Genomic DNA, 12,245 nt, shown 5'->3' with positions numbered 1-12,245 from the left:
TTTTTGGGTTTGAGAGAGAGTAGCTCATGTTCACAAATATTGACTGAACTTTCCTAGGGCGTGGAAATAACGTATTGGAATTCTAAATGTAGGTGGTGTTTCCCTTTAATAACAAAATATTCTATTGATAATTTTACTCATTACTTGCAGCCTTAAAAATTAATGTGAATCTTAAAAAAAAATGAGATTTGTCAAGTGAGGTGTTTGGCTTTAAAGTTAATGTCTCACATCCAATTCAAAATAATTAAAAAATCAAGTGTCACTATCAAAGTGTGAAGAACATCCAGAAATCCAAACACCCACTTTTTTTCTATGAGAGTTTAGATGTTTTTTCAAGCCTCCTCAGATCTTTGTCCTACTTGTGCTTCTTACGTTGTTGTCTTAACCTACTTTCTCAGGTGACTCAACTGATTAAAGAAATGTGTTAAAGAACTGCCAACAGAGGGAGCTGGTGCAAAAAGTTCCTGCTGTGAAAAGCCCTGAATAACAAGTAACACTCCAAGCAACAGTGCTGTATTATGCAGCCCTCCCTCTATAATGTTAAATACACAGACAGATCACATCATAGTGCATCGGTTTGATGTTTTATTTCAGTCACAGCAGTGAAAATCTGCATTCATACAAATACAAATACTAAATTCAAATGACAAACAACAGCATTTTGAACATGTTGCTTATATGAAGAAAATATGAGTAACCAGCACACAGACACTTAAAATAAATGGAGCAGCAGTAACTTAAGATTACCAGTGATGTGGATCCAGCAATAATCACAAAACAAAATCATATGGAGTGATGGAGTGGTAACAATCTGGTAACACACTGGGAAGTAATGGTGCATTATGTGTAACAAAATAAAAATGTTCTGTGTACGATGATTTCTATTTCCAGGCAGGTATTTTCTAAAATGACTTCAATCAGTAGTTCTACTTTTTAGGATGCAGAAAAATGGCCCCTGAATACAAACATACAGCAGGTAACCATGTGCATGCACTCGTGTTTCTGAATGAACGAACATCAAACTTTGGACCGTTTCTATTCTACTCCATCCCTGTCTCTACCCTGAAGCTTCAAGTGCATAACTCAAATGTCTGAATCTAATCACCAGGCTTCTTCAGCACTTCAACACACTCGCCGCCCTGCTCTGCAAAGACAGACGTTTCCTTTTTTTCTGATTTCTGTCCTGTGTTGTGGCAGTGCTGTTTTGTCCTGAGAGGACTATCTACTGTCTCTCATGCTTCCTGAGAGCACTCTGTGTATTTCCTGTCACTCCTTAACCTGTGGAAGAAAAGGGCAAGTCCTCTTTCATGTCTGCCAGCGACCGCCCGTCAGTTGAGTACAAAGAGAAAAAAAAAAATCATCCGGGTTTAACATAAACAAATACATTCAGGAGTTTCATGCTAAGGCAGAGTTGGAGGACTTCCCTTGTCTTTAGTGGGCCTGTTTTACCTCATGTTCCCTCATCCTGTCACAGAGGAGGATATTTTTGGAGACATCTGTGTCACCAGTGTGTCTCCAAGACAAAGCAGTCTTTATACATCCACATTTCTTATCCACGTCTCCTTCGGCACAGCCAACAGGTCAATACAAATGAAACCTCCTGAGGAGAGCACCTTCTCCACATGGAAACATACTAAAAACAAAACATTATTAACCCCCATTCCAAACACAATCTCTTCATAAAGAACTGGTTTCATTACACACCATAACACACACTTGCTAATCCTGTAGACTCGAAATCCATACTGTGATTTAAGGGGGCAGCTTATGATCTTATTTTCTTGGTTATCAAATGTAACAAAAATCAATGTCATAGACCTCATGACATATTTTCATTAACAACAGATTCACCTCAGTGGTTTTTAGTTGTTAACATTATGTCCACAGCTTATCTTGTTTGTGCCTCCAATGTATAAAAACCAAAGGACAGGGGACACAAAGGACACAGCATTCAGTTCAAGTCTTTGGAGCAAACACTACTCCCCTACTCCTTTTAAAACAGAGGTTACTCAGGGAGGCAGAAAGGAGAAACAAAGATGTGTGAAGTGTTTTGGTCCACAAAATTATGTATCACAGTCCTGCGTTTGAGGACTTCATGCCAATTCATGCTCCGGGGGTCCCGGCTTGCTGGCCCATGAGAGGGTCCCCGCCCTCTATGCCCTCCTGGACGGGGGTGGTCTCGTGCTCTGCTGTGATCACGATGGTGTTCTCATCTACCAGCTCACAGGTGGGGTTGGAGAAAGCTGAGAGGGGCAGAGTGATCCTCTGCATCTCGCGCTCATACACTCGCTGCTCGTGCTGCTTCTTTAGGTCCCGGCCCCTGAACACAAACAACAGAGATCCATCAGTACGAGTGACTCCTCACATGCAAGTAGTCATGTGATCTGATGATAAAATATTGATTGTAGTCGCTTTAATTATCCCTTTCAGCTTAATATCAAAGCTGTCATGCAAATTAAAAATCAATGTCAAGTCTTATCATGATAAGTAGCTATCATAGTGATGCCTTAAAGGGTAACTACAGTATTTTTCAACCTGGACCCTATTTTCATGTTTCTGTGTCTAAGTGCCCAATGGCAACAACAGTTTTTGAAATCGTTGAGTATTGAGTGAGAGATTTGAAGCCAGCAGTAGCAAAACAATGAAATCACTGTGGGCATGTGTGCACTGTCAATTTACGTCAACTGAAAGTGCTTGATTTTGCTACTGACGTGTTAAAATTATTATCTTAAGTGTGTTGAAAATTTAAGGAGAGGATTACTGCAGACAAAGACCTTTTTTGTTAAAGAGTAGGATCCTTTTAGTTCAACCAGAAACAGCCCCGAAATCACTTTCGCCAAAGCCACCAGACTCCATTTAAACAAACAGTAATTTTATTATTGTAAAACACACTTCATTTAAAGTCGACTGAAACAAAACTAAACTCAAAAGAGAAGCCTTTGTTCGTCTTTTCACTGCTTTAACAATCACTGACTCTAGTTTGGTTGAAATAAACCCTCAATTCATCCAGTTAGATGTGAAAATGTGTTGGCTTGACACGTTAAAATTACTGTTTATTTAAATGGACTCTGGTGGATTTTGCGACAGTGATTTCAGGGCGGTTTCTGGTTAAACAGAAAAAGATCTTACTCTCTAACAGAAAAGTCTGTCTCTGTAGGGATCCTTTCCATAATGATGTCAGACACTTAGCCTGTCAGTGGCAAAAACAAACACTTTTAGTGGATGTAAACTGATGGTACACAATTGCCCATTAACGTTACATTGCAGTCTGTTTTACAACTGCCAGTTGCAGTGCTCTTACTTATGCTGGACCAACTTCAAAAACTGTTGTTCCCATATTAGTCATTTAGATACAAAATCATGGGACAATGAGGTCCAGGTTAAAAAAATATCAAAGCTACCCTTTAAATACGCCTGTCTGTGTACAGCACCACTTTTAGGGGGCCTCCCAAGCTAAATATTCACGATAAGGAGCTTGAGATAACATACTGTACATAGATAACAGAGCCTGTTATAACAAGTGCCAGGTCTGCAGCAAAGGCAAGGGACAGATGGTGAAAGGGAACAGAGAGCTGACAAGCTGGCGAGTAGTTTATCTCCTTCAAGGCAACACAGTGATGGGGAGCAGCATGAGGCTGCTTTCTATTGATCTGGAGCCAAAACACAGCAACACACTCTTTGATTCAGAACACCTCCTACTTGCACGCTTTAAAGCAGCATTTAATGAAACTCTATATATCACCGCTGATTCTCGACACTGAGGTGTGGCTCATCTTTTTGTTTTTTTGCCCAGAATTAGTTGAGAAGATTAAGAGTACTTTAATGTCTGAGCAGGAGCCTGTAGATAGTTGGCTTGGCTCTGCACAACATAGGGAAACAGCTAGCCTGGCTCTGTCCAAAGGTAACAAAATTAACACCTCAAAATAACATGTTGTATTTATGTTGTTTAATATGTCAATGTGCTATTTTACTGGGGATAATGTGGAGGTATCAGAAACTTCCTGGAGCTGGCTGCCTGGCAAACTAGGCTAGGTGCTAGGATGGTGTTTTTGGTAGATAGTGGAAGGAAGCTTCTCTATGCTAATGCAAGCTATTGCCCTCTAGACTGACAAGTGTGTTCTTTGCAAGTGTTGTGTCAAAGATAAATTGTTCCTGTATCAGACAGAGATCGGCTAGCTTACACGGCCTACATTTGAGTCTCAGATTTTAAAGAACTGCACAGACATTGCCCCATTCAGCAGAGGAATGTGAAAACACCTCTCTAGTGACAGACTTTGCGAAGATCCAAACCCGTATAGTCAACTTAAAACAATGTAGGGCACAGAAACACAGAGAGTCTTTAAATAACAAGTACAGGTTGTTCACAAGAATATGATAAAAGACTGAATACTGCACAACAGTCTGATGTGATTTATTTTTAACAGTGGGGGCGTCCCAATGGCACAGATTCCAGCTCTTGCTCATCACTGCAGAGCCTCGGGTGTTTAATCGTGCTCATGTTTAGGACGCCTGCAGGGGATCGGTGTCCTTGTCAGTACACTACCTACTCCTACTGGTTGGTCAAGAGCCTTTTCCCAACATTTGCATGCGTTACACTCTCTCTGGCCAGGAGAAGTCTAAAGTGAAGAGAGTCAACTTCATGTATATTGCAGGAGGCTTATGGTACTGTACAGCCACTCCTGGCCTATGGAGGGGCAGCTGAATTGGGCATGCTTGCCACACAACTTTCCCATTACTGAAGGTGATGTCACAGTACTCTGAGGGCAGATATAAACCCTCTGACATAACGTGCTGCTCCTCCTTATTAATAATCACCTCCTAAATATAGACAACAAAGACCAGGGCACTGCTAATCAGATTTGACAGCCAAACCCAGATCTGTACGGGTATTTTGTGCTGTGCCAAGGGGAAACACAACATTGGGGTCATCCTTTTGAACATTACATAACTGCAGCGAATGTGCAGGCTTTTCCATCCAATTCAAGCCTCTCTTCTCTTTTAAGAATATAAAATAAGAATGCTGAAAATAGACCGTAGCCATTTCATATCCTGCCATGTTCCTCCCCATGTTCTGTCGCGGTTGTTATGGCATAAAGACATTTAAATCACTGCATTACATCAAAGAGGAAGAACAGAGTGCACCGGAATGTGAACAACAGCTGACGCCCTCGACTCAAGAGACCATTAAACATGTATGCAATCAGGTGTTTCAACAAATCACCCTGGCATTGCTCCTGCACATCTTTACAAGCTGTGAACAACACTACATGTGACAGTGGAAACAGGAAACCACAAAAAGGGCTTGAAGCATCACACTGTGACCTAATGTTGCAGTTACAGCAGACAATACAATGTAATAATGACATCCTGGAAGCCATTTAAATGCCTCTTTAAAGATGCTGTACATTGGGTCCTCTTAAATCAATACCTCTAACTACTGATGATCTTGCTGTGATTTAGATACTGACCTCTTATAGAAGTATCCAAATGTGATGCCTACTCCGAGGACAATTATAATCGCCATCATGAAGATGCCGATGACGTAGCCTAAAAAACAAAAGGTGACATAAAAGGTTAAAAACTCAACATACAAACTGAAGATATTTAGTTCATGTAGCAAAATACAAAACTAAGATGAATTCAAACTGGAAGTATAGTGCACCATCAGCATTAACAACATACCGAGCATGCCAAGGTCCTTTTTCTTTTTGGGTGCTGTGCGCACTCTCTGGCTGATTCCCATCACTGGCTGCACTGCAGCAACTTCTCCCTGAGAGGCTCTCGACTTGGCTGGCTGAAAGCTCTCTGTGGAGGGAATGGTTCCTGTGGGTTTGAGGGATCCGGTCGCTGCTGGTACAGTGGGGGCTTGTTCTAAAGACAGAAATAAACAATGCCAGTGTTAAACAAAAGTTGAATTAGTTTTAATTGGAGATGCTACTGTGCTGAGTTGTGCTTGTGTTGATGCACTTCCAATGGAAGCCACATCACTTCAAGTAGTAACTGTAATTTTTTAACTGTGAGGGCCCTGACAGTTCGTAACTGTTTGTGTTATTGCTCACTAGTGCACAGTAACAAAAACAATTATGGACAACCCGATGTTCTTTTAACATTGGGTTGCATTGTTATTGTGATAACTGGCGAAGTAGTATCTTGAATCCATCCTTTATTTCCTCTCACACAGGCACAGTATGTAAAGGCAAATTGTCTGTTGGCTGTAGTCTTTGCGGTGTGTTCAAGTGCAACTTTTTGGCCAAGACAAAGGCAATGTGAGGCAATGCAACAGTTGACCTTCATCGCCACTAGTTCTTTGATGTTGGTTTGGTGTGTCTGGGCCTTAACCACCAATAGAATATTTTACCACACAGAGTTGGGGCAAAATTAATAATATACTGTAGTATAAATGTGTATATCATTGATTTTGCAATGTGTTTTATACCGTGGTGCCGTTAGTTGTACCAACTTTTTAACTTTGTCCCCACTGGTGTTTCAAGTGGTATTATTGTTGTTGCCAATGTCGCAAAGTCAACTGGATTGCTTTCCGCTTTCCTTAGAGCCTAGCTATGTCGCTCTTTTTCTTTTGCTGGGTTGAGTTTCTACAGTTACTTTGGTTGCTCCACTGCCATTTCCAGTACTGGGTACTGTAGGTGCAAAGAACCTACACTGATGCTCTTTGGTGACAGGGGATAGCTACTGATAGCTACCAGAAAACGTGTGCTGTCCTCTTCCTGTTTTGGTTCCACAATCATTGACGTTCTTTCTTTGTGCCATAAACTGAGCCTTCATTTTCCAAGGAGATTGTACCCAGTGGCAGAAAAAATTGCACTGAAGTGAGATTTATAGGGAACCAATCTAAATGCAGATGGTGTCCGTATTCTACAGCCATTACTTTGTGCAATCAATATTTACTTAATAATGATAAGTTAAAGCAAAAAAAAAAAGTCTATTTCTACATTAATATCTCAGGGTGTATTAAATCACTGTGGGTTATATTAGAGATCAATGAGCAGGACTGCTTTCATGAGGATTTTTATATGAGTTTTGCATCGATGTGATGAAGCGTCTATATTTGTCAGCTACTGAAATTGCTGAATTAGCCAAAAAGGTTGTGTATGTCAGGTTATTTTGCATAAACAGTTTATCAGTTGTTGTTCCAGAAAATGTCCTTTATCTCAATATAAAATATAATAATTATAATTGCATAACGTGTGGAGACACTTGTTGAAGTAATGCACTACTGGTGCATCATCTGGACAGTGTGGTTTCCAATTACTGTTAGTTCAACAAAGTTACCACTGATGCAAAAACCCTTCTAACCAGCAAGACAGCCCTGACACTGTTCTCATGAAGCTGGAACATAAATCAGGAAGACTGGTTTCGCACATGCCTTTATGTACCAGACATAAACAAGCTCTATCTCAGCAGACAGGAAGGTTCAGCTCGCACATGTCAGCATCTGCTCTTTAACTGGTTTTCCATTTCCTTCACATAGGTTGTTGTTTTCGAACTCCGGAGTTAAAAGGCATGACGTCATAAACTGGAGCAGCCAATTGGAGACTTGTCTCCAAGTGAAAACTGTTCCTCTCCGCCTATGAGCTGAGGTCTCGGGGGTGTGGTCAAGAGTTTTCTTTAAACTGAACTTTCTGACATGTGACTGCAGGGCTTTGTTATTGTGTGTCTTGGTTTGGCTTCGAGACAAGAAAGAAACAAAGGGCAAAGCAGACGAGACTTCTCACAGTGGCTTAACCCTGACCAACTGACCCACTGCAGACTAATACTTGCACATAGTTTATCTGTGGTAAACACACCAAGAGGAATCTTTTTAAAAACTTTTTTGTTGACCCATAAAAGTTTATAATTTGCCTGCACCATCTCTCATCGAGCTGTCTTTTTTGTTGTGATGACTAATTAGAACATTTGCATAACTCAAAAAAATTCACCTCATTATTTCTCCCTTGCATAGCCCATATTTTAAAATAATGAGACCCTTTCAAGGAAGAGAAAGTAATTGCTGGCAGCATCAACAGAGCTAAAAAAAACTCACAGAGAGAAAGAAACGCTGTCACTTTAGTATTGTTTTGTCCTTAATTTGGAGGTTGCATATTTGCCAGGTCGCACTTCTGCAGATGGGGCTCTATCTAGTTTTATACAAATGTTTAATTTCTTGCTGCAAATACCAGTTGGTTTGTTAAATGTTTACCTACCTTTGCATGTGTCAACTGCACACGATTGTCTCTGGACTGTCCCATCTGGGCCAGCAATGTAGCACCAAGGCCTCTCAGAGGAGTCTGGGTTTCGGCAGTAATTGTGATCTCCCACACCTACAGGAGGTACGATAGAAACAGCACACGACTGTTACTGATGCTTCTTGGAAATGTAGGCCTGTCTCTGGTCTGTCTGCCTGTCGTGCTGTGTGGGTAAACCACTGGATTCATTAATCATTTACACGGCTTCATCACACCACAATGAACAGGCCTCCATGAGCACAGAGAAAGGAATCGGCAGCTGGTGTGTAAGAGAAGCAATTTAGCACCATAAGCAGATAAATCAGTGGTTGTAAATATCAATCCTGTGTTTAGTTTGTAACGTGTGCAACTATGTGTCAACATCTCAGCAAAGATGTAAGAGCTGTTTGTTATCCTGTGGGGGAACTGTTGTACCTATCAACATCACTGACATTTTAAATACTCAGTTTCCTGCTGACTCCAACAGTCACTTCATTTTGTAGGGCAAAACAAGACACATTTATTCATGTTTTTTTTTTTTTTTTTACCTGTCTGTGAATCAGGATGGAGTTCAACATCATAGTCTCTAGTGGTGTTGGTCCAGTTTAAACAGGTCAGACCCGAGGAGGAGCTCTGTGTTTCCCCTCTGTACTCCACACCATTGGATCTCACGCAGTCTGAGAATAGCAACAAAACAGCATGTGAGCAAAACACATTTAAGTGATTGTGCAATCAAAAAAGAAAGGAAAAAAATATTATGATGCTTGGGATTTTAAGTAAAGGCTACACACTTTTTATAACAAATGACAAACATCATAATAATGTATTATTTTTTACCTTTTTCATTGCCATTTGATGCACTGCTCTCCACCACTGCCACGCTCAGGAAAACAACGTGCAGGGAGATGAACATTTTGCAGAGCTGACGGGCTGAATTCACCGACATGGTGCGCTCCTGTGCTTTTTCCCTTTCAAAAAATAAAAATGAAAATACAAAATGTTTAAAATGGGCGAAGAGCCTGTACTAGATATTCATCAAGCACACTGCTCTTCTCTCTGGAGTCCCAGCCCTTGTTTTTGTCAGAGGAGCTCAGCTTCTTGGTAAACAGCCTTCAGTGGGAGGAGGAGGAGGAGGAGGAGGAGGAGCTGCCCTTTGCAGCACAAACCTCAAGGTCCTAAAGCCTCACCTGGTTAGTAACATACGCACACACACACACTCAGGAAATAGCATCAGCTGCATCAACTGTCTGGCAACTTATCATGGCATGCAGCCTTGTAAGAATAAACACGTCGTCAAAACAGTCAGCAGGGGAAGGCAACTAAGTTCATTCACATTTTTGTTCCAGTTTGCAAAAAAAAAAAGCAGATTTCTTATGGTCACTTCTGTAATTCATCCTCAAACGTTTTCCTTCTCCCCATCCAACAACATTTCCATGCTCATTAGTGTTTCTGAGCTTGTCTATAAATAACTGCTCTGCTCTCCATTTTCATTTGAAAATACACTGAGTCATTACTTTCCATTTATAATCCACATCCAACTGCAGAGTCTTATCTGGCTCTGAGTGCTTGGTGCATCCGTCCAAACCCAATCTTCCTGTTTCCCAGGCTTCCTCTCCACCAAATGAGGCCTGTTTTTCCTCTGGCCTTGGTCAGAAGAAGAGGGCTCCACAGAGGCAGATAGGGGACAGCTGCCAATAGTGTTTGCATGTATATGCCTGTGCACAGGGAGCTGTATACGCACAGCAGAGAGGCCCTGTGTCATTGTTGGCTGACTGGTAAAGAGGGCAGCCAGCGCCTGAGTCAGTCAATGTTCACTAAGCCACTTTTCAAATAGACGCTTGCCCGGTTTTCGGGCAATTACTAGTGCAAACACACAGCATCTGTCTGGCATTCTCCATCACACTCCGCTCATTCAGGGTTATAGGGGGCAGGAGCCCCTCCCAGCATGCACTGGGTCCATTTCTACCACTAAAAGAAAATTTCAAATAGAAATGAAATTTAAATTTCAGATGTTTTGAACATGCAGAATGAATAAAGAAATTAAAAATATAGGTAAGGAAAACAAAACCAGAATACACAGATTCAGAAAACAAGTATTTCATGCCTGAAAACAGTTCTGATAAATACAAAGTTGAGATAGAAAATAAAATAATAAAAAGATATATTTAAATACCCATGAAAAGTTTATCATAGCAACGTTTTATTTTCCAGGCAGAGATGGTCTTCCAGAAATTCATTAACTGAGCTAATGTCAAGTGATTTACTGAAGGTTGTGAAGCCTATTTCATAATCATTAATGTACTGTCTCAAATTCATCTCACTATATCATAAATCTGACTCCATTACCCAATATTCATCTTTTTGTCATCTTTTTGACTTTGTACATTTTAATTTTGAATTACCATGATTGTGTGTTGAGTGTTTTTGTTTTGTCATTTCTGGCTCATTATTTACAGAGAAATGCTTTGCAGAGTGGCACAGTAGCCCTTTGTTTGCAATATGCTTTAATGGAGATTTAAAGCTTTGGAAAATGGAACTCAGGAAAGAGAAAGACAAACATTTTATAGTTCGCTTTATTATATTCAGCAAAACAGCTCTTAAAAAATCTAAATGCATTTCATTCATCAAGATTCGTTACTGTATTTCTATTGGTAGAGTAAAAAACATTTGACTTTGCAGTTTTTCACCTGAGGAAAGAGGATCCACTTGTGACACAACAGTGGAAAAACACTCCTTCATGCTCCAAATGGTACACGTCTGTATGCATGTACACACACCCAGTAAAAGTGGTTGTACTTACTTGGCCTTATTCCCTGTTGCCACAGTTACTTAATCATTTAATTAGCAGCACGTAGGTGTACTGAGAGCCCAGAGACTCTCAGGAACAAAAAGCAAAGGCTTTTATTAAGCCAGATGGTCATTTTCCAGTTTTATACATACTTTGCCTTCAGTAAATTTCCAGCCCTTCTCAAACTTTGTTTTCAAGGTTGAGGAAGAAGACACAATATTGCACACGTCGTTCAAGCGGATAAGATTCTGTGTCTTTTGATTAAAATGATGCCTTTGTTTTCAGGCATACTGACAAGCTGCCAAGATATCAAACCACACGTTTTTCCAGCCTTTGTCTTGAAGTAGAGCAGAGTTCAAGCCTCCATTTGTATTTTAAAGAGACTGTGTTTTGAAGGTTTGTCTTAAATGACTCATAAATCTATGAAACTGAAATATATGGGTTTGTTTTTGTCTGGTAACATCAATACAGTCAGCAGCACACATCTTTCATCAACAAACAGATACTGTAGGTGACATGGAGCGTGGGATAAATCAAACTTTGGGAGATATCTTGATAAGACGATTCAAGGTTTGTCCAAAAATGTTGTCACAATTTTGACCGACAAGTTTCATTATCTAGCATTTCCTTATCTTGTCACGTCAACATGATGCACAATGTGTCAAGAACATGACAAGAACCACCTGTAGCTTCCTCAGAGGCATGCTGTCACCTCAGAGATTTGTGCACCAGGTGTTAATTATGATGTTGGCTGTACGGGAACAGATTGCGTAAGCTTTATGTATGAATCATTAATACAAGATTGATGTCATAGCTGTTGCATAATCTAGATGTTAATAAGCACATGATGCTTCATGCATACACCATGGAAACTTTAACTGATATAGAGATACCTCCTGTACATACAGAGACATACAGAGAGTAAAAAATTAACTCTCTTGGTTTACAGTCATATGTTGATAAATCTGTTGATATTATTCTGATAATTTAATCACCTCTGACAATACTAATGTGACATCAAAACTGGTATTGAATACTGACTCTTTTTTAAAGGTATTGAACCAAAGTCAGAAATTCCAGTATCATAACAGCACTTCAAAGGACATAAAAGTTCTGACAATACAACAATAAAACTTACACACACTTATAAAGGTCTAGTGTAGAGGACTACATTTGGATTGAAATCGCGTGGGTCCCAACACAAATCTCACAGGAATGGGCGGCTTTATCTTTGC

The 12,245-nt window shown here is 40.2% G+C and overlaps 1 protein-coding gene across 1 annotated transcript; it reads right to left on the bottom strand.

The window, feature by feature from the left end:
• Positions 1–572: 572 nt before the first annotated feature.
• On the bottom strand, positions 573–9,340 carry pik3ip1 (phosphoinositide-3-kinase interacting protein 1). Its single transcript, XM_033620451.2, has 6 exons — positions 9,060–9,340; positions 8,771–8,899; positions 8,202–8,318; positions 5,683–5,871; positions 5,469–5,547; positions 573–2,320 (listed from the first exon to the last, which is right to left on the bottom strand). Exons 1-6 carry the CDS (start codon positions 9,166–9,168, stop codon positions 2,104–2,106), a joined length of 840 nt encoding a protein of 279 aa, XP_033476342.1. The 5' UTR covers positions 9,169–9,340; the 3' UTR covers positions 573–2,103.
• Positions 9,341–12,245: the final 2,905 nt, after the last annotated feature.

This window comes from Epinephelus lanceolatus, chromosome 9 (genome assembly GCF_041903045.1).
Source record: "Epinephelus lanceolatus isolate andai-2023 chromosome 9, ASM4190304v1, whole genome shotgun sequence".
Classification (NCBI taxonomy): Eukaryota; Metazoa; Chordata; class Actinopteri; order Perciformes; family Serranidae; genus Epinephelus; species Epinephelus lanceolatus.
The sequence above is the reverse complement of the archived record's forward strand: the minus strand, read 5'-3'. Positions and strand labels throughout refer to the sequence as shown.